We start from the raw sequence: 20,889 nt of genomic DNA, 5'->3' as shown, positions 1-20,889 counted from the left end.
GTTTTAGATATTTGTGAATACATAGAAATTGAGCTAAACTTAAGAAAAGAATTAAAGGTTTGTGCAGTGACTTAAAATCTCCCCTGTTCAACAGTCATGCCAGAGAGGGATTGTTCACCACAACACAGTGCACAGTAGTTCAAACACTTATTTTGATGATCAAATATTGATGGTTAATAAAGCGGTGTCAGTTGAAAGATCCTGGTACTGTGCACCTTAGAGAGGTTTCTATTCACCACGACACTAACATGTTGAAATGGATAATGAAGGAAAAGTTTCAGGTACTGGATAATACATGAGTCTCATGAGTGTACAACTGGTTTTCTACCCTTAATGTTATATTTTTGTAAATAAAAAGACACTGACCTTGATAGCTTTTTTAAGTTCATTGTGATTCAACACACTCATTAAAAGCTACAGGCAGTTTAAAGTCACCAATGAGCTTAACGAACAGGAGAGAAGCAGCCAGTAACACCATGACGAACCTTGTAAACTCAACATGACCCTTACCAGATTCAAACAGCCATGCAAACCGCTGCACAAACTGTAAAGCACAATTCTCTTCAGTTCATTTGGATCACAGAGACAGACTGATCAGCACCAAAGCACTGACAATGTGAACTTCATCATGATCCACACGAGACTAAGTACCGAAGCACTGAGTAAAATGCCATTTGTAGTTATTTGCTGATGTGTAGTGTCACGATGTGTTCAACAGCTCCTCCAGTACAGAACCTAAGACGTAAAATAAAAAATCCACAGCCGGATGACTGTGAAGTATGAGGGCTTACAGTTCTGCGTACCGTGTGTGTGTGTGTGTGTGTGTGTGTGTGTGTGTGTGTGTGTGTGTGTGTGTGTGTGTGTGTGTGTGTGTGTGTGTGCGCAAGAGCGAGATAGAGAGAGGTTTAGAGCGAGGCACACTCTGAGGGAAAAGGTAATGTGGTAGCTGTGGCAGAGAGCTCGATGAGAGATGAGAAGTCTGACCACAGACAGTCAAACATGCTCAACTCTCAAAATGGAGCTTTTTATTATGTTTCAAAAAAATATCTATATGCAAGTATAATGAAATATAATGCTATTCTTATGCCAGAGTGAAATGACGAAGGAACTTCACTAATAAACACAACAGGACTAAATAATGCTTGAAATTACGTAAGTTCACATTATCCACATTCAAAAATACAGTTGCATGGTAAAATACTGCAGACTATTAGTGTCAGATATATACATCTAGTTGGTCCTTTTGTCTCATTATGTTTCAATCTCAAATTGAAATTAAAGCAAAAACATTAGTTTACTCATGAACTGTATAATGAAAATAAACTATTATATATGAAATGTATCTATGCATGTGGCCTTTATTCTGTTACTTTTTGTTTGCTTTATTTATGTAAATAGTGATCACATCTGCAATATCTGTATCGTGGAAATATGTTGAGCATGGCCATACTATTGATCAGTACCACAGGACATTCGTGGTGCATTACGGTGAAAAACCAAACTATAAGTTTTCTGGATTTTTCATGCAGAAAAAGAACAGTATCATCTTCACACTGATAAGGCAATCCCAATCTCTGTGTGTGTGTGTGTGTGTGTGTGTGTGTGTGTGTGTGTGTGTCTGTGTGTGTGTGTTGTGCATGCTCAAATGTGTGCAGAGACGCTGACGTTAATGACAGAGCTGAAAACTCGTGTGTCGTGTTTGCAAAAGTTTAAATTTCTGAAGTACTGATGTGTGTGTGTGTGTTTTTGTGCTGGGATGTGGTTAGCTGCTCATCAACATATCCTTGAAAAGTTAAGTGCTGCGCTTCTGATCCTCAGCGACTCTGAACGCCACACGAGACGGAGAGATGTCGAGCGGGAGAACAAACGAGGGGGAAGGAGCTGCTTCTCTGAGCATGTTCCTGGCTCCTCCTGGTCCCTCGCTCAGCTTTATCTCTCAGTTTGAAAATAACCATCATTGCGAGCATACAATCCTGTATCTTACCTGCTATGAACAACCAGTATATATACATCACATGGTGGGATATAACACATATAAAAATGCACATAAATTTAAAAAGTGCTGAGTATTCAAAGATCTTGTTTGAACCTTGCTGTGCAAATATTTTAAAATTAATACACCAACGAATTCATCTGAGGACGCTCAAAGGTGTAATGTCATATTTCTACTTCATGTCTCCTCTTCTAATCCAGATTACAGCTAGGTGAGATCTTGTGTGTCTGGGTGTATAAACCGCGCAGCGCTGCCACCGAGCAGACATTTGAAATGTTCTCCTTTTTCAGAATTAAAACTCTGGATTTGATTCATTTATCAAAGTGTAACATTTTCATTTTTCTGATTTTTGTGTGCATCACTGAGGATTTAGAGCAGAAGGACATACTTAACACATATCTCACGTTTGCTCGAGAACTCGACCTACTCAGGAACAATGATCTGCTATCACCAGACCAAACATTCGTCTTCTGAAAGACTGCTGCATTCAATCGATAATGGGATGAATTATGTTGTAGAAAAATGCTATTATTGTTTTGAGATGTAAATATATGTTTTCCCACACAGATTTTAGTTTAACTTCAATTGCTGGGCGTACTAGTTCTTTTATACGGTATCCATAAAGCACTGCATGTATCATAGCATCATATAGAGAGCATACATTAATTATGAAATGATAAATCACCACATTTCTGTTTCATCACTGTTCATCCATCCATCCTCTGTACGGCTTCATCCTGTTCAGTGTCGAGCGCCAGCGAAGAGCGCAGAGTCCCACCCTGAACACAACGCCAGTCCATCATTGCAATGTTTTTAACTGTGTGCCAAGTTCGTCGTTTTATATAGAAAATTAACTTTTCCACTTAAATAAGAATAAATTATACCTCAAATAATGTTTGACTATTTTAAAGTTTATTCAAGACCAGTAAGGCAGATAAACATGTGTAGTAAACAATTTCATATTCTAGAAATCTAAAAAAAAGAAAAAAAAAAACAACTATATAAAACACAAAACTTCAGCCACCAATTGACAAAAGTGTTCGTAAGAGAATCATGTCTGAAAGTGAATCAGACACAAAAACATGATGATCGAACAGAGGAAAATATCATGAATGATGAATTCATCCACTGTTATTCAGACAGCAGAGATACACTGACTGTACAAATAAATAAACTGGCTTTTAATTGAGTTTGCCTTAGCACAAGTAGCACACAAAGTGTAAAAGGAATCCAGGAGGTTCCTTGGTAGCATATCGTGTCGGTAACGTTCAATAAGTTGGTTTACGATTAATAAAGAAAAACATAAAAACAATGACACCAACATGCTTTAAATAAAACAGGAATATGTCTTACAGAGCTCAACCAAACTCCAGACATTTTTGTAAATTCATACATCATTCATACTGAATCTTAATTATTCTTATCAGTGATATTTATATATGGGCACAAGTACCTCCAAATACCTCAAATTCACCATTAAAGCTCCATGAAACTATAAAAGTTGCACAACAGTATTGTTTTATCTGCAGCATTAAAGACCCATATTTGCTTTAGCTGTGATTTCAAAGCTAATTTGCAACTGTAATCTGAAACGGTCACATTTTAAATGCCTTAATCTGACATCTTTAAAGTCTCACTGGACACAGATCCAAGTGAGAATAAACTACACTCCTCAGGACGACCAAAAACCTGAATAACACTGAAGTAAGGTTGTTGTTTTTTTCACTCTGTGTTTCCAGGCTTATCTGTAGTTTTAGTTACAGTGGAGCTTAGTGAAAAAAGCTTCAGGTACGTCAGAAAAAATGTCTCACTTCCAGTTTTTTTGCCGTCTGAATTTCAGCCAGACGCTAATCTGTGGTCTCATGAAGGTCCGGGGTCAAAAGACTTTGCACTGGTTCAAGCTGAACATGCGCCTCCTGGCCCGTTTCTTGGCCTGGTTGACGACCGTACGCACCGCGTACTCAAACACCTGCTGCACTCCGCGGTTGCTTAAAGAGGAGCACTCCAGATAGCCTTTAGCGTGGATTTCTTGAGCCACGCGTCTGCCTTCCGCCGCCGTGATGCAGCTGGACCGGTGCACGCCCATCTCCCTCTGGTCCGTCTGGGTCGCCACGAGCAGCACCGGCACCTTGGGCAAGTTCTCCCGGACCTCGAGGATCCATTTGCGCTGGACGCTGGCCAGAGAGTTGGGGTTGGCCACGGAGTAGCAGATGAGGACGACGTCGGCCTGATGGTACGACCTGGGTCGGATCTGTCGGAAGTTGTCGTTCCCCGCCGTGTCCCACAGGCCCAGGCTGATCTGCACGCCGTCCATGTACACCTCCACCCCGGTGTTCTCGAACACCGTGGGCTTGTAAGTGTCGGGGAAGGTTTCAGACGTGAAGCGCACTAGCAGGGCCGTCTTACCGACGGCGTTGTCCCCGACCAGGACGCACTTCACTGACATCTCGTCCATGTCGTTCATGGTGTCGTCCGATCGCCTCACGTCTCAAGATGTTTGTGGATTTAGAAATTTCCTGAGAGTCTCGGCTCTGTTCGAAAGGAAGTAATCGCTCTGAAAAACTCACAACTGAGTGTGTGACTTCTTAAGCTGTACGTTTTGAGGCAGCCGCAGTGAAACCAGCAGGTATGACCAATGGCATCTCTTCTTATATCCTCAATATGAAGAAGACACACACAGTCAGCACTTCACATCACCTCTCGGTCGTTGAGGCCATCTCAGCTTGAATAATTTCCGTGCATTCTCCTCAGAGTGGTCAAATTTCTGATCCGTCTCTCTGAACATGATGAAGTCTGTGCAGACTGTCTCCAAACTGCCAGTGCCAGGGAGGCGAAGCTTACTGTGAAGGGAATACGAGGAGATATATTAGCAGTGTGACCAACGTTTGTTAGAAACTGGATTTTCATGCAGCTTAAAGACTCTTCTCCTAAAACAACCTACTGTTGAGCGCAGCAGCACCGTGGCTCTCAAAACGAAAACGCTCACATAGCAAAATACAAAATATCAGCTCCAACAATATTGAAGTCGTCAGCTGTTCCCACACTGTAGTGGCACATGACACACAATTTCATAATATTTTCATACTTTAAAAAGAAAAAAAAATATATCTGTAGCAAAGTACAGATGAAATACGGAAGTACAGATTTACGTGTTTGGGTGTGACCCAGAATTCAGAGCTTGATCCTGATGAATTACACAGCTGGCCAATACCAACATATACATATGCTCATTGTCAAGCTGACATGGAAGAGCCGTCCACCCCTCTATGGTTAATCTAACCTACCATCTTCACCAGTAAACCATTTGCGACTGTTGTTTATTCATCGAGTTGGACAGGAAGACATGACAGGCCCGATGACACAGAATTACCTGGTGGACATCAAAGATTTGTCTCCTGCTGATAGTCAGGTCAAACTGATTTCTGAAACAAATGGCAAGTTGATGCTTACTATTCCTTTGCTTTGTTTTCATTTAGAAGTTGACCAAATGTACATACTTGTTGGTGTTCCAGTACACCACTCAACTGTATTAATTAGTAAGTTTAATAAGTTTAATATCAGCTCATGGTGGAAAAGTTAGATCAATGCTGAGTTTTTAAACTATCTGCTCACTAAACTGAACTGCAGAGCTGTGGTTTAAACTCGTGGAGAATAAGATCACTGTGTTCAAGCATGACAATGTGAAGCACCATTACCAGAAGAAACACTATGAGAAACACAGGAACTTGAGGCAGGGCACAAGAAACAGCTTCTTAAAGTCATAACATATTCTTGCTGAGTGATACAATCATACTGAATTAAATTCCACTTATGTTGTGTCCTAAAACACAGTCGGTTTGGGTTTTTTTTTAAAGGCCCCCTGTAGGAATATACTGCACACCCTCTGTTGTAGATGGAAATAACTGAGTGCCATAAATGGCAAGTTATAACAAGCGGATTTTCCACAATGCATTTCTTTAAATAAACCTCTGAGGAAATACCGCAGTTTTACTGAGAAAATGATCTGTCAAAACGTGAATAAGTAAATAAATGAATAAAATAAACTGAAATCTGAAAGAAAGTTTAATTTCAGTAAAATTTAACTATAACAATACTCTAAATTCATTTAAAACGCGCAACCATTTAAAAAGAGCGTTTGAGTTCGAATGTAAGTTGGCTTTAACAGCCTTTTATTTGCGAAGAAAAATATTTTCTTGTCCAAATGTAGTTTTTTTTTTTATCCTGGAAAGCTATGTTTGAAATGTTATGTATCTTTTCTAAAAATTATATAAATAGGGGATTATTTTAAAAGAATAAAAGACAGAGAGAGACTAGACATAATGAGGCTTAGAAGTGCAAAAAAAAAAAAAGACAAAGAAAGAAAAGGCAGACCTACCTTTCTTGTCAGACTTCTCAATCTTTAACGGACGGATGCTGGGTGCGGGCTTTGAAGAAAACTTCTCACACGCGCAGTGTGTCAGAAATTAAACTCCAATAACACTCAGTTAATAGCTCTAAGATGATGGAACCTTCTGTGTTTCTATCGCCACTACAATGGACGCCATTAATAAGTCCAACGAAACCTGAATAAGGAGACCTTCCGAGGCTCCTCCGTCACACAGGCGAACGAGAAAGAACGAAACGACAATGTAAAAAAAAAGAAAAAGAAAAAAAAAAGAGCATCCGGCTGCTGAATTGTGGAGGAGTGACTGACTGAGAGCTCACCTCCCACACTGCAGCGTCTCATCTCCTGTCAGACATGTTCATGCAGCAGCGGAGCACAGCTGGCTCAGGCTCAGGTAATTCATCTCTTAGAACAGAAAACTAATCACTCCTGGACTCAAAACTGGGCGATGATGTTGGAAATTGTAAACAGTAAAAAATAAAAAATAAAAAAAAAAAAACATTAAATGAGATCAGTAAAGTTCATTGGTATGCATTGATTCTTTCTTGTCTTATACAGACTTTGATTTGTTTCAGGAATAAAGTGGAGATTTGATGACTTCATAAAGATCTAAACATCTGTTTTTGACTTTGAAATCATGCATAAAATTAAACCCTGGCTGCATAGAGAGTTACAAAAGAAATAAAGGCTGTTTGGTTTAAATGGCCTACCGGATTTCACGATGTGGATAAAATGCACCTGCTCTGAACTGCAAGTTATTAAGGTGCATTATGGGAAGTATGGACAGCTAGCTATGAAACTATATTTACCAATTAAATATATGAACGCTTTGATGAGGTTCTCCAATATGTCCTTGCTAAGTACAGAATATATCAGGAATTTCACATGCATCATTTTCATTCACTATTATAACTACTACATAACTACTGTTTAAATTTAAGGTGTGCGATCAAAACATGTTTCTTTTACTCAGGACCCCAACCAAAATTATATTTATTTTCAATTTTAAAAACCACCTTCGAGGGTTTGAAATAAAGGTTAAAAGTAACAAATGTTTTGGGTTCAGTCTTTCAATTTGAAAATCCATCTGCTGGGTGTAGTTCTGTTTGATTGTGGTTTCATGTAGACACAGTGCTCCAATAGGTGGTTTTATCCTCTACTTCTATATGAGCAGTGTGAAGCTACTTATTGACTCACTGGCAGCATTCATTCAGGGTTGAGAAATCTTTCTTAAAGGTCCACATTTGGGTGATTTGGTGAATGGCAACTTTCATTTTCAACACCAAAATGTTCTTCTCTTAGCTCTGGAACATCACCGTTTCATAATACAGAAGTTTCTTATCAATTAAAGCAACAATTAGCTGCTCCCACACAAAGATTCACAATTGTTAACTGTATGCAAATATATTTTATTCCACAATTCAATACTTTTTGTAAAAACATATGAACAGAGGAATATAAAAATACAATATTCTCTACATATGTAATTTGTTTCCAGCACTATGAACAACATTAAGTAAAATCATCCCATTTACATTTCTGCAGCATTATAAAGTATTACACAGGTAGAAAAACAGAATTATTACTTATTTACATAGACATGTATTTATCTAAAATTACTTTAGATCCCGAAGAAAAGATGCTACAAATTTGGCACAAAATGTTAAAAAAAAAGCTACAAGAATGCCAGCTGAAAACATCCAACTTACAAACAACAAACGTTGTTTCCTGTATTTCCTGAGATTAAATTTCAGTACTCGTAGCTCACGCTTGTCATGTTGCCCATGTAGCTTCAAGACAACAGTACATTCAAGAAAAGAAGAAAAAAAACAAAAACAAAACCTCACTCTCATCTGTAGAAACATTTGTGTTTAGAACTTAACAGTAAAACCCACATCAAACGCTTTATATTATCTCACTTAAAACCTGCCTAACGTTTAATCATTGTTCAAATCAACCTTTCTTAAAATTCTTGTCCCTCCAGTAAAACCCAAACTGGCAACTATTCACTTATTCATTATCCTGCTATGTGCGTTAAGTCTTGACCTTGTATATTGGGGGGCCATGGTTCAAAACGTGTTAGCGTCAACGTTACTCAAATTATGGCACAAGTTGCAATGATTGTTGCAACCGGTGTAGGAGGGATCGGCTAAACAGACCCTTTACAAGACTAACTCATAAATGATCAAATATGAGGTAAATTGAATAATGAAACTTCGTTCTTTGTCATTACCTGTAATGTAAAATATAATTACAGACAGAGAAAAATACGTGTCGGAGTTTAGGATCCAACAGACTGGCCTCAGCTGAACTAATACATTCCCATTGCTTTAATTATGTGAACAATCATTTCTACGTAATAGTGATTGCATTGTGGCATTGTGGAAGTGGAGTACAGATAAAGAACTGTCCTCCATAGCAGCTTCAGTTTGGATCCAACAAACGAGTTCTTCTCACTTCAAAGAGACCAGAACAAGACCCGGTTTTGGCTCCGTGAACCTGACAGATGCAGAGATAAGAGAGAAGGCGGGTGAACAAAAGCACGCTGAGCTCTCGGGTGTGTGTGTGTGTGTGTATCTGTGTGTGTGTGTGTGTGTCTACCTGTAGTGTTTGTTAGTGAGGTAGTCTACAACAGCAGGGCGGATGCGGGCCACGCCCCCCTGGCTGTGGTTCCCTCTTCCTGTGATGACAGAGAGCTGAGGCCGACACAGACCCTGTTCAGCGTCTGCGAACAAAGAGGCCCCCCCCCACCCCAAAAAAAAAAAAGTGACATGAAGAAGAGTGAAACATTAAAAAGAGTGTAGTTAAGAGCGGGAACAACTTCTGAAACTGTCAAAAACAACTGAGCATTCGCCCGGTTTGGATGCACACAATATACTTGCTGTCAGAGTCTGGATAGAAATCATTAAAGCAAAGTTCAGGGTGATGCTTTTCTTTTTCTTTTCTCTAACTGAAACTTGTGAAAGTGGAGACAGCTTCTAAAGTTACCACAGGGATAACTGGCTTGTGGCGGCCAAGCAACGTCGCTTTTTGATCCTTCGATGTCGGCTCTTCCTGTCATTGTGAAGCAGAATTCACCAAGCGTTGGATTGTTCACCCACTAATAGGGAACGTGAGCTGGGTTTAGACCGTCGTGAGACAGGTTAGTTTCACCCAACTGATGATGTGTTGTTGCAATATCCTTCAGCAGCTTCATTTTTTAAAAAAAAATGGCTAGATATTATAGTGGGGGAGTTAAACATGTGGCCTGCAAGAGGGCTTCATCTGGCCTGAGAGGACTTTGCAAACTGGAATGATTTAAAAAGATACATAAACAGCAATTTTTCAATAGAAGTAACTGCTGCTTAGAGTTTCATACACAACAACATATGACCACTTTTTTGTCAGTCTGATTAAATTCTTACCCGGAAGCACACCTGTATTAAAGATGGATTACGGGTAATATGCTGGACTAAGCTTGTGTTATGTTTCGTCTTCTTCTTTGTTTGTTTTTTTTTTTGTTTGTTTTTTTAACTACAGAACCAAACTTTATATACATTACGACATTCAACTATTTCAAAGTCTTTTATTATGTTTAAGAGCAGCAAATTCTGCTGCAGAGACCAGTTGTGCGTTATGTTTGCAGCACCACGCGGTTATGTTCATGTTACGTAACCGACGTGCACACAAAGCTCCAACAGTGGGAAGCAATAAAACTTTCCGGATACAAGGACTTTGATCACATCATAAACAGAACTATATCTCCTCCTCTGATATTTAATACTGATATTTACTCCAATTTCATAATCTTAGTCACCCTGCTTTAATGTATTTCCTTGTGTCTGAATGGTGCTATATATATATATATATATATATATATATATATATATATATATATATATATATATATATATATATATATAAATTTGACTTGCCTTGCCTTGGCCATGTGTTCATTAATAAGTGTTTCTCTGATTTAAAAGGCTATGAACTAAAAAGATAAAGCATTGAATTGTTTTGGGTTTTTTTTAATCTACCTGCAGTTTTGTCCTGTAGGACCCGAGCCAGGTGCTGGAGGGCCTCGTCCACATGGAGCCCGTGGAGGTCCAGGATGTTGTTGGGCAGCAGTGATGAATTGACCCTCTCAAATATCTGAGCTGCTGCGCGGTGATTGGCCTCACGCATCCGCTGACCATGCAGGTGTCCCTTTAAAAAATCATTTTAAAAAATACACAAAATAATAAACTGTCAGAAATAAAATGAATTTACTCTTAAACTAACATTTTCACAATAATACTCAAAGATATGTGGAAACTTGCCAGGGGAATAGGAGGGATCTCACATCTCTTTTCTACTTTTGTATTTTTAATAAATAAGTAAGTCTCACATAAAGAAAAAACAACCTTGAAGGAAACGCTGTCTTTTACCTGCTGTGCATAAAATGAGGCTACTTCTTTGCGACCTTGCTTGTAGGCCTCCGCAGCCTTTGAGAAACTCTCCAGCTGACGCTTCCTTTGTAAATTGGCCTCAGCCCTGAAGTCCTCGTAGTCTGGGTCCTCTGTGTCCTGATAATCAGGCACAGCTACGAGGACTTCTAAAGCCTTCTGCCTCTGACAAACCACAGAAGAAGAGAGACACAGACAACAAATTAGCAGTTGGCAAAGTAAAAACACACTGTTTCACTACACAGTCATAGTGAAATTTAAGCTCACGATGGGGAACCCCTCTATGGCGAACTCATCTGGAACTCAAATATCATGATGCGTGTACTGGAAAGGGCTTGCATCATCTGCATATAAAATATGTTGAAATGGCTTTCACTGTCATTCAAACAACTCTTCTCACTTCTTCCTGAAGCCGTATAATTACAAACTTAACTGAACTCCTACACCTGCACACATCCATACCTTCAGTAGGTTTATACCGGTCGGCGATGTGAATGTAAGCATCAACACAGGCATGCACGATAGATAGATGTATGTATGTGTTGGGTTCCACTCTTTCTTTTCTTTTCTTTACCTTTTCGCGCTCCTTGCTGGTTGCTCTGTAGCTGTCAGATCGAGGAGCTTCTGGGGCAACGACTGTTTTTACAGGCTCCTCAATCAGCAGAGAGCGAAGAAACAGCTCCGTCTGTGTAAGGCTGTAACTATATGAGCACATATACAAGTTAATCAAGAGTATAAAGCGGTGTTTCACCACACTACTCCTTTGAAAGTGTCTCACGTGTTATTAAAATCTTAATGTTTCCCTTACTTGTGGTCTCTGAAGATGTCGAGCAGGAAGTGCCTGTCTATGTTGGGAAAAAGGGAGAACAGTTGGTTCTCTTTCAGCAATGTGGCTCCATCACGTCGATCGAGGTCTGCACGACTTTTTCTGGTCTGAGAAAGTTGGTTGATTAATTTAAATACAAACAGTAAAAATAATCTTATTTTTCCGTAAGAGAAAACACAGAAGTGTTAAGTGTTGTTACCTGTTCCACATTACTCTGCAAAGCCTGTTCCTCTTGTATGATATCTCGGAGAGAGATGTGTGGACGGGACGTATTCCAGTGGTCCATGAACGGCAGCTGACCCCAAGCCTCCGGCCGGCCGTCCACTGACGTGCTTCCATCTGTGTTTGTAGGGAAATTTACCGGTGGCGTTCGATCTCGCTGCCCCGTTTTGGTTCCCTGCAACTCATCCCAACGGGCCATACCTAAACATCCAAAGGTTAACAATGATTTTTTTTTTGTAATCATGGAGATAAATGGAGGTGAACTGTACTTTATTTGAGTCCATCTGAGTATTTGTGTGAGTGTGTGTGTGTGTGTGTGTGTGTGTGTGTGTGTGTGTGTGTGTGTGTGTGTGTGTGTTAAAACTCACTTTCCTGCAGCAAGTGGAAGGAAAGCGATGCTTGTTTTTGACGTTCCTGAAAAATCACAATTTAGGAATACGGTAATTTAACAAAAACCATCTGACACTCTCACAATGAAAAAATTACAACAGTCAGGTAGTACAGATCAAGCAGTAAATCTGAGCCCACCTGGATGGTTTCCTTCCACTTCTGGTGGAGTAATTTGGCCAAATTCAGGTCCATCAGCACAGCGCAGTCTTCAGCAGAGCATGCACCTGAAAAGAAAAACAGGACAGAGACACATTAGAGTTGCAGAGGTGGATAACACATAAATACACAAATAACACAAACAGGTTTACTCATTTGAAGCAGTACTTTGTTACAGATTGCAAAGTCGCCTGTACAGTAGAATCTTTAAAGACTAAACTCTGTACCGAGAGCTTTCTCACGACTCGTGTGAAGTTTGTGAGATAAATCAACCTGGAATTTCTCGCTTTGGTATTTATTCCTGAGATTTGGGAAAATCTAAATCCATCCATCAATAAGTTTGCAGATATTGCTTTAAACGAACAAAAAACATCAAGCCTAAAGTCTTCAAATGGAGAGGGGGGTTCAGTCTGCTCCATAAACAAATAAACATAAGTCAGAGGCATTTTGTTTTCATGCACATCTTTTACTTTATATATTCTACAATTTCCAAAGTATTTTTCAAACACCAACTTCTGTGTATTAATTCATCCTTACTGCAAGAAAAAAATATTTCAAATGACAACCATAGTTGTTTTTTCTTTAACAAATTCAGATATAGTTACAAGCAGATTATTTTATGAGGTTTAGGTGACTCGATGTTTTTAATGTTAGTCAGCTGTTATGGGGTTACAGGTCTACATGTGTTTTTCATTGTGAAACGTGTGTGCTGTCGTTACCTGGATCTATTCCGACAGGACCAAACAGCTCGGTGAGCTGCAGGGCCAGCTCCGTGGGCAGCTTTATCTCCACGCTCTGAATATTGAGATGATGTCCGCGACTCCGCTCTTTCCTCTGCTTCTCCTCTCTCTCCATTTGGTCCAGCTCAGCCTGCAGCACCCGGTTGACCTCGTCCATGCTGGCAATGTCATCCTCAACCCTCAACTCTTCGATTATAACTTCATCATCTAAGCTCCCGCCCCAAGCACCACCCTCTAAGTCGGGCTGTGGCTTCGCTTTGCCAGTGTGGTCAGATCTCTCCTCCTCTGTTTTTGATGATTTTTCTACGTCTGCGGATGCATCAGGCTGATCTGTGTTATTTGCACTCTCCCCTGATTCACTGACTCCTTCGCAGGTCGGCGGCTGAGCCGCGTCCTTAATCACAGCTGGCTCATCCTCATGACGACGCTCCTCTAACACGGCAGGACATAAACTGGGTTCTGCGGCGTCGTGTGAAGCTTCACTCAATTGAGACGCTTTGTCGGCTGCACATTCATTCTCCTCCTCCACGATATCTTCATCTCTAAAGAACCTCTCCCCCGAGTCCAACAGGAGGTTCGTAGTCCACTCTAGGTCCTGCTGGCATTTCTCATACAGATCCTCTAACGTGTCGAAACTGACGAGTTTGAAATGGCGACTGAGAATGCGCAGACTCTCCAGGTGATCTTGAGTCACTCCGAACTCCTTCTCCTCCACCTGCGTGCCTTTTTCGTGCACCACGCGGTAGGGTACCTCTCGGTGGCCGGACGGGTGAACTGCGGCGGCGGCAGACACCGCAGAGGACAGCTCTGGCACGAAACGAGACGAGTCGCCGGAGACGACAGTGACGTCACCGCAGTGGCTGCCGGCGGCAACGCCCGCGTCATTGGCGCTGTTTTGGCGATTGAGTCGCCAAAGAAGAGCGAAGTCTTGAGGTTCTGTCTGAGTAAAGCAGCCGGTGTCCTCCGGGAGAGGAGGGGCAGGTGGCTGCGCGTCTACCTCAGATTTGGACTCTGTGAACGGCTCAAGATTCGGTGAGAGGTCAAGACCGGAGGCTGGGTTGGAACTCGGAGCAACATCTGACGTCCTACTGATTGGTCTGTCATCTAAACTTTGTGGGGACGCATTAGGGCATTCGATAGTATTGGAGGGGGAGTCGGGGTAGTTCTGAGTGAAGGTAAGGGCCAGCTTGCACTGCTTCCCTGATCTACGACCCTGACGCTGCTTCCTCTCCTGACTGCCTTCAGTCAAAACACTGTTTTCTGTTTCACACACAGGAGTCTGACACGTCTCATCATTACTACCTTCAAGAGCTTTGGTTCTACTCTCTCTGTCAAGATCTGGGCCCACGTTCAAGTCCACATCTGTACCATTGTCACTGTTGGAACAATGGCTGTCAGCGCCATTATGACTCAACTCTGGAGTTTTGGAGACAACTGACAAATCAGTGAGAGCTTCAGAAGAATTTAACAAGTTGGTTGATTTTGGATCCACGGACATAGTTTCTGCAGCAATCTCTGTCACTTCATCTTCCTTTCTGGGTCCTTCCAAGCTATCAGTTCTTGGTTCCCTGGCTCCACAAGAGTCAGCTGCTTTCCAGTCCAACACACAGTCTGGTAATTCACCTCGGATCGGCTTGAGGTCCCGCTCTCTCTCTTCACAGTGAGAATCCTCAGAGTTGCTTCCTGCCTCATCCTCCACATCCTTTTCTCCAGAGCTTGGCGAAAGAGAGGGCGAACAGACAGATTCAGTCTGATCTGCTACTATGCCAGTCTGGATAAGGTCAAGAAGCTTCTGAAACTCGGCAACATTGGGACCTGAATGCACGCCTGCCATTTTGTCAGGACCTTCCTCTGAGGCACTGTCATTTCCTTGCTCGTGTGCTGCTTTATGGCCTCTTTTCTTAATCTGTCGCTGCTTTAGAGGATTTTCTGAAGGCCAGTCTCCCACAAAATCTAACGACTTGGACGTCACTGCCTCTTCTTCCAGCCTTACATTTTCAACCCCTTCTGCCTTTTCTTCCATGGTACTTTCTTTCTCTGTTGTCTTACTCTGTAACTGGTTAGTATCTTTAACAAGATCTACAGGATCCATCTTTTCAAAATCAGATCTCCTGCTTGATCTTTCTCTCTTAACTCTTTGTGCAATAGACTCTGCGAAAGCCACAGGAATCTCTGCCCCACACTGTTCTTCGTTCATCACTGATTCCACAATACAATCTGGGATTTTCTGGTCTACGGCTGAGTTATTTGCGGCCAGCCGTGCATCCAGCTCAGAATCTAACTCGCCCAGATCGAGGTCGTCACCATCAGAAATGTTAGGTTCATCAGCGGGTTTGTCGCCGAGTTGGATCTTTAGCGACTCTGTGGATTTGTGGCTGCCGTCTTCTAACTTTCTCCCTTCTTGAGAGTGGCCAATGGAGGATACATCAGGGAGGGAGGAAAAGAGCTGGGGGCGGGATTTCTTACACCCCTCGGTCAAGCCAGGCTGATCTACAAGGTCAGGGCAAGGCGTTTCAGACGATGGTGGCCTAAAGAAAACAACAAAGGCGTAAGTACAACAAACAGAACTGGTGAGTGATGCACAGTGTTTGTATTCTGGTTTAGTTCTTTAAAGACTTAGAAAATGTATGCTCAAACAACCACACACACATAGTAGAGTGTATATTCATCAAAATCTGGATTTTTAACCTTTGATCAATAAAAAATAGCTTTTCAATTCTGCATTGTTATGGCTGGCCATTGTAAGAAAATAACAGATAATAGGAAATCGGAATTACGCTTTCTGTAAAAATATGTATTAAATCATGTTTTAAATTGTTTTGAAACAATACATTTGGTCTGGATATATGAAAGATCTGATCATTTTTCAAAGGAAGAACTTTATAATCATCTATGCTGCTTTCACTCTATAAAACAAAAAAATAACATTAAATCACATTCTGGTTTATGACCACGTTTTTGTTCACCTACTGCAACTAAATAAGACATCTGTATGTTATTGTATAACAAATAATCTGCAAAAAGTGATTTATAAAAGTGCATTAAAATATCTAAAATTCAAATGACTTCAAAGCAGTTTCAACAACCACAAGATCTCCACTAAAGGTGTTTATTTAATGTGAATAGTGCTGCATTAATGTGGGAGAACAGAGGTTTTACTCAATAGGGAATTTCAGGGTACAACTCACTGTGAGCCTTTGTTGTCCTTGTTCTCCAAAATGAGTCGCTGTTTCCATTCCGGCATATGTGAGCCCATGATGCCCTGGACCGTGACAAAGCGCTCATACCCACTGAGCATACGGCGGATTGTTTCGACTGGCACGTCATGCGCGGTACGCCTACACATGAACATACACATAAACAAAGGAGAAACAGCTATTTTACAAAATTTTCACAGGATAAAACAGTTTTCATTTCATTTTAAAACCAGACACCTGATCCTACCTCTCCAGCTCTCTGGGCTTGTTCTTCCACCAAGTGTCCGGCTCTCTGAACAGCACCTTATATCCATGTCTCAGCGCCTGCGGCACATCCATTTGTTGCCATTTACATGATGTTACACATGTAAAAAAAAAAAGCGCAGATATTTTAAAATGTAAAAAAAAAACATATTTATTACTATATAAATAGTATTCACGCTCAGCTGACTTACCTGAGCAACATAGGGTTTCATCTCCCAGCCCTGCATGTTGGTGTTGTCAATGATAATGGGGTTGTTTCCCCTCTCAAAAGCCTCCTTGGCTGTGGGATGAAAAAAACAAAAAAAAAAAAAAAAAACAACAGTCAACATATGATGATCAAAACACACAAGCAGGCGTTTTCAGTTGGGAATGCTGTAAAACCTGACCACTGTGTGTGTCATTCACCTCGTTTGTGGTTCCAGTCATGGGCCTCTCCCAACGCAGTGGGGTCAAACGCATATCGTCCATTTCGAATGAAATAGTCATCAGTGCTCAGAACCACTCCGCCTCGGTTATGGTCTAACAACGCTCTGCAGGGACATCCGTAACAACAATCAAACATGTCATCACTGCAGTGAAAGTCAACCACTCCTGTACAACAGTTGGGACATGTCAGTGTTTGACCGTTACCTCAACAGAATACTACTGTTCAAGCATGTCCAGGTTAATCACCTCATCATTGACTTGATCCAGTTATGAAAGATTCCGTCTGAATTTGAATTATCTTATCATGGGAAGTTTCAACATCAACACCAGTTGCAATGGTGGGCATAACTAGAGAATAAATTAAATATATATGATAAATACTGCTTTCATGCTTCAACAATCACAGGCTTCAAATTCATCTACGGAAATAACTTTACCTCGCCAAAGTCGACTTGCCAGATCCGGGCGCCCCTCGCAATAGTACGAGTACCTTCCCTTCCAATCGAAGTCTGTTGTTAGGAGCCTGCGGAGCAGCAGGCATTTTCCAAGACTTTGGAATGGCTGCGTTAGGTTTGAGGGGTGCTTGACTGCCGGGCCACGGAGACATGTGTCTGGGCTGGCCAGGCCAGTTAGGATGTGTCTGAGCCCCGGGGTTAATGAGCGATGAGCCTTGGTTTTCATGGCCACGAGGAGAAAATACCGGTGCCTTCAAATTCCAGGGTGATGGCCCGCTACTATGCAGATCCTGATTAAGTGCGTTTATCTTTGACCTCGCTCCTCCTATTTCATCAAGGCCGGGTCGCTCTGAAGGGACCTGTGACGGCTCTTGCTTTTTGTACGCCTGAAAAGCTGAAGGACGTCCTGAAGGGCCCAGGTCGAAAGGAGGCTTTGCATTGTCTGGACATTTGTCTGCAATCAGGTGTGTAAAATCAACCACGGGCTGCTGGCCTTCTGCAGGCTCATCTCCCCATGTGCTGAGCTGGTTGAGCGGGGAAGAGGCTCTAGGCCGACGGTCCTCTGACCTCCCCACGGAGCCTGAATGATCTGCAAAAGGCCCCTGAGAGCCAGACTCCAGGCTGGACTGAAGCAGCTCAGGGAGAGCCTGCTGGGTAAAAGGCGGTGGAGGGAAAGAGGAAATGGATGCGTCCCCTTCTAAATACTTGCTGTTGTAGTGCTTTTCCTTGGCATCTTGCTGTGCAGTTAGAGTCTCTAGCTCTTGATCAACCAACAGGTCAAGGTCTTCTGTCAGAAGGTTCTCGGAGGAGGGAGAAGACGGTCGCTGAGAGGGTTCAGAGAAACCTGGGTCCGACCTCCCTTCAGAAAAGTGACGAGGACTGAGCAGGACCGCAGCTGTCCGCTCGAAACCAGAAACAGGAGGAGGGGCCGGCGCCGCCACTTCAGCAGCCACAGACAGCTCCAGGAGCGAGTCCATCGCATTTTCAACTGTGACACACACAAAAACCACAAGACACACAAAAAAAAAAAAGCGTAAGTAACACAGTAAACACTGCTTCAGTGATTTCAACTCTTAATGTGTTTAAGAAGACAGTGCAACATAAAGAACCTCTGGTGTCAGTACTGACAAGTGAAGGCTCGTTTAATAGCAGTGACTGAAAGATAAACACCTTTACATGCTTGACAGGATGTTTTAAGACATGTCCAGTTGAATGCAGAACATTGTGAAATCACTTTTCATCTACATCTCAAGGGATTGACACGCAAATATAGTCTTATAAAGTAGAATAAGTGATCAACTGAGAAGCAAAATAAAGGAGACAGGTTCAGGTTAAAAGACGGAAACAGTAAAATAAAAGTGAGTTCTTGCGTTAAAGTCAGCAATCATCCAACTTATCTTGATAAAAAACAGTGGCGTACCAGAACGAAAAGTACTAACTTTATACAATTTATCTCAGAGAGGGGGCAAGATGCAATAAAAATAACACATGACGATAAATTACTTAAGTTGGATGAGGAGTGGAGTCAAAGCCACTGGTCTGGGAACATGCAGGACCGGTCTGTCATATCAGTGACTGTCATATGTGATGGCACTGACGAGGTGCAACAAGTGGAGAAGTGTGCATGGGTTTGTCAAGTAAAAAACAAACAAACAACTTTTTTTTCTTTAATTGTGCTGTATGCAAGGATTATGAAATATCCACTTTATGGGTATGTCATAAAGTAAAGTCACTATCACACACAGACTGCAGCTAAACACAGAGTTACACAGCAGGTCGGATCGGAGCAGAGGTCGCAGAGGGTCGGGCTACCTTTAAAATCACACTCGGCCAGCACGATGTAAATGACGTCTGGGTCCAGATGTGAGAACATCTCCTGCATGCTTTTCACGACTTTCTCCTTGTCCTCGGCGGAGATCGACGCGCTGGAGGGGATGAAGTAGCTCGAAGCTTCAGCCTGCTGTCTCTGAGGCTGAGTGTGGTAGCCCGTGTTTTGACCGAGGCTTCCCCATTCCGGCGGCGGCGGCCCGTCGGTAAGCCTGGCCGGGCTCTGGTCGGTCTTCTTTCTCCGGGGCATTCCGAAGCCGAGGCACAGCCGTCGATCGCTCTCATTCGCGGCTAAGGAGCCGGAGACTACCTGGCGGGCGACGCGGAGCTGTAAACATGTAGTAGTTTCGGTCTGGGCAGCAAAGTGCTGCGGTAACTCAAGGTTGCGGCTGTGCGGCAGCGCCCCCAGTGGCGGAGTGGAAGTCCTGCAGCGCCCGTGCCGAGCAGACGCGCCGGATGTCAGCGTTGAGGCTTCAGAACAAAAGACGCTCCAGATCGAGTTTGGATGTGCAGGGAATTCAGAGCAGCATCAAAAATAAATAGTCAGCTACAAATTGACTTTATGCACTCAAAATAATGCGTTCATCGTATTGAGACAAATTCAGCATCCTTATATTTGGAAATTGTTATTAACATAGTATAATAGTATTTGTGTTGATACAAAGATATAGTTAGGGTTAAGTTGTTATTTTTTTCCTCAGTCTTTTGCATTTCTTTTTGACAAATTTCCACCTGTTTTGTTCAGTGCCTGAACTCTGTTTTGTCATATCCATAAGTACTCTATGGCTGTTTACAAAAATATTAGTTTTTAATCTCATTCCACACATTATAAAATGATTGCCTAGAATTATGAAGTTTCGTACTTCTTTCAAGTTTTCAAGCAAATCTGAAAAAAGGTAATTTTAAAAGTCAGCCACCCTCCTTAACTTTCCTCAACTTTCCTCAAAATGATTAGATCAAAAGGTGGGCTCAGCACTGTGAGAGAGCTACTGATCATCAGATAGATTTACGCTGAAGTAATCAAGTTACACAGGGTATATTTTTAGTGTAGTGCATTCACTGTTGACAAGCTATTCATAAGTTACTGGCTTTTACCGCTGAAAGGAGCTGAACTATTCAATCACTAGTTGTTAGTTGTTGGACTTTGACAATCTCAGAATACACACTCAATGCCAGAGTTGAAACTTAACTCTTAAATGTTGCAACTCAAGTTACATTGCCAAATGTAACAGTGAAATACTGTAAACAACATTCAAGTAAAGTAACAAAGCACTCAAATGTGTATGAAATATCTGTACTCAAACAGTAACGTACATAAAAAACTGTTCCTATAAACACATGTAGATAAAGTGAAATTTTTATAAGAACAATTATACATTTAATAATAATAATACACTCAAATTAAAATATTAAAAAAAATAATCATAACATGTGGATGCAGTTATGTTGTTAATCCATAAATACCTTCAAAATACAACTGAAATAGTTTGGTTTATTTTCTGATTTTAATCATGTTGTGTAATTGTACTTAATGTGTACCCTTGCAGTCCCCATTCACCCTCTCTCTGAAAAGGCCTTGACTTTT

At 41.6% G+C, this 20,889-nt stretch overlaps 2 protein-coding genes across 2 annotated transcripts; both read right to left on the bottom strand.

The window, feature by feature from the left end:
* Window positions 1–2,978: 2,978 nt before the first annotated feature.
* rhoh (ras homolog family member H) lies at window positions 2,979–6,589 on the bottom strand. The gene is made up of 2 exons (XM_030094166.1): window positions 6,369–6,589; window positions 2,979–4,833 (listed from the first exon to the last, which is right to left on the bottom strand). The coding sequence occupies exon 2, from the start codon at window positions 4,455–4,457 to the stop codon at window positions 3,870–3,872; it is 588 nt and encodes a 195-aa protein (XP_029950026.1). The 5' UTR covers window positions 4,458–4,833; window positions 6,369–6,589; the 3' UTR covers window positions 2,979–3,869.
* Window positions 6,590–7,771: 1,182 nt separating this feature from the next.
* n4bp2 (NEDD4 binding protein 2) lies at window positions 7,772–19,680 on the bottom strand. Its single transcript, XM_030092878.1, has 16 exons — window positions 19,290–19,680; window positions 17,460–18,465; window positions 17,002–17,126; window positions 16,788–16,876; window positions 16,580–16,656; window positions 16,324–16,473; window positions 13,115–15,663; window positions 12,378–12,463; window positions 12,218–12,263; window positions 11,827–12,050; window positions 11,610–11,734; window positions 11,376–11,502; window positions 10,784–10,966; window positions 10,394–10,562; window positions 8,979–9,102; window positions 7,772–8,876 (listed from the first exon to the last, which is right to left on the bottom strand). The coding sequence occupies exons 1-16, from the start codon at window positions 19,552–19,554 to the stop codon at window positions 8,831–8,833; spliced, it is 5,391 nt and encodes a 1,796-aa protein (XP_029948738.1). The 5' UTR covers window positions 19,555–19,680; the 3' UTR covers window positions 7,772–8,830.
* Window positions 19,681–20,889: the final 1,209 nt, after the last annotated feature.

Source organism: Salarias fasciatus, chromosome 6, assembly GCF_902148845.1.
Source record: "Salarias fasciatus chromosome 6, fSalaFa1.1, whole genome shotgun sequence".
In the NCBI taxonomy this organism is placed as follows: Eukaryota; Metazoa; Chordata; class Actinopteri; order Blenniiformes; family Blenniidae; genus Salarias; species Salarias fasciatus.
Note: the sequence above shows the minus strand (reverse complement) of the source record. Positions and strands in the feature narration are given on the sequence as shown.

Coding starts and splice junctions, on each gene's coding strand:
- rhoh (XM_030094166.1), bottom strand. CDS start 4,457: ATGAACGACATGGACGAGATGTCAGTGAAGTGCGTCCTGGTCGGGGAC.
- n4bp2 (XM_030092878.1), bottom strand. CDS start 19,554: ATGCCCCGGAGAAAGAAGACCGACCAGAGCCCGGCCAGGCTTACCGAC. Junction 12,051..12,217: donor CTTCCACTTGCTGCAGGAAA/GTGAGTTTTAAC, acceptor TTGGATGTTTAG/GTATGGCCCGTTGGGATGAG. Junction 11,735..11,826: donor TGCAGAGTAATGTGGAACAG/GTAACAACACTT, acceptor CAACTTTCTCAG/ACCAGAAAAAGTCGTGCAGA.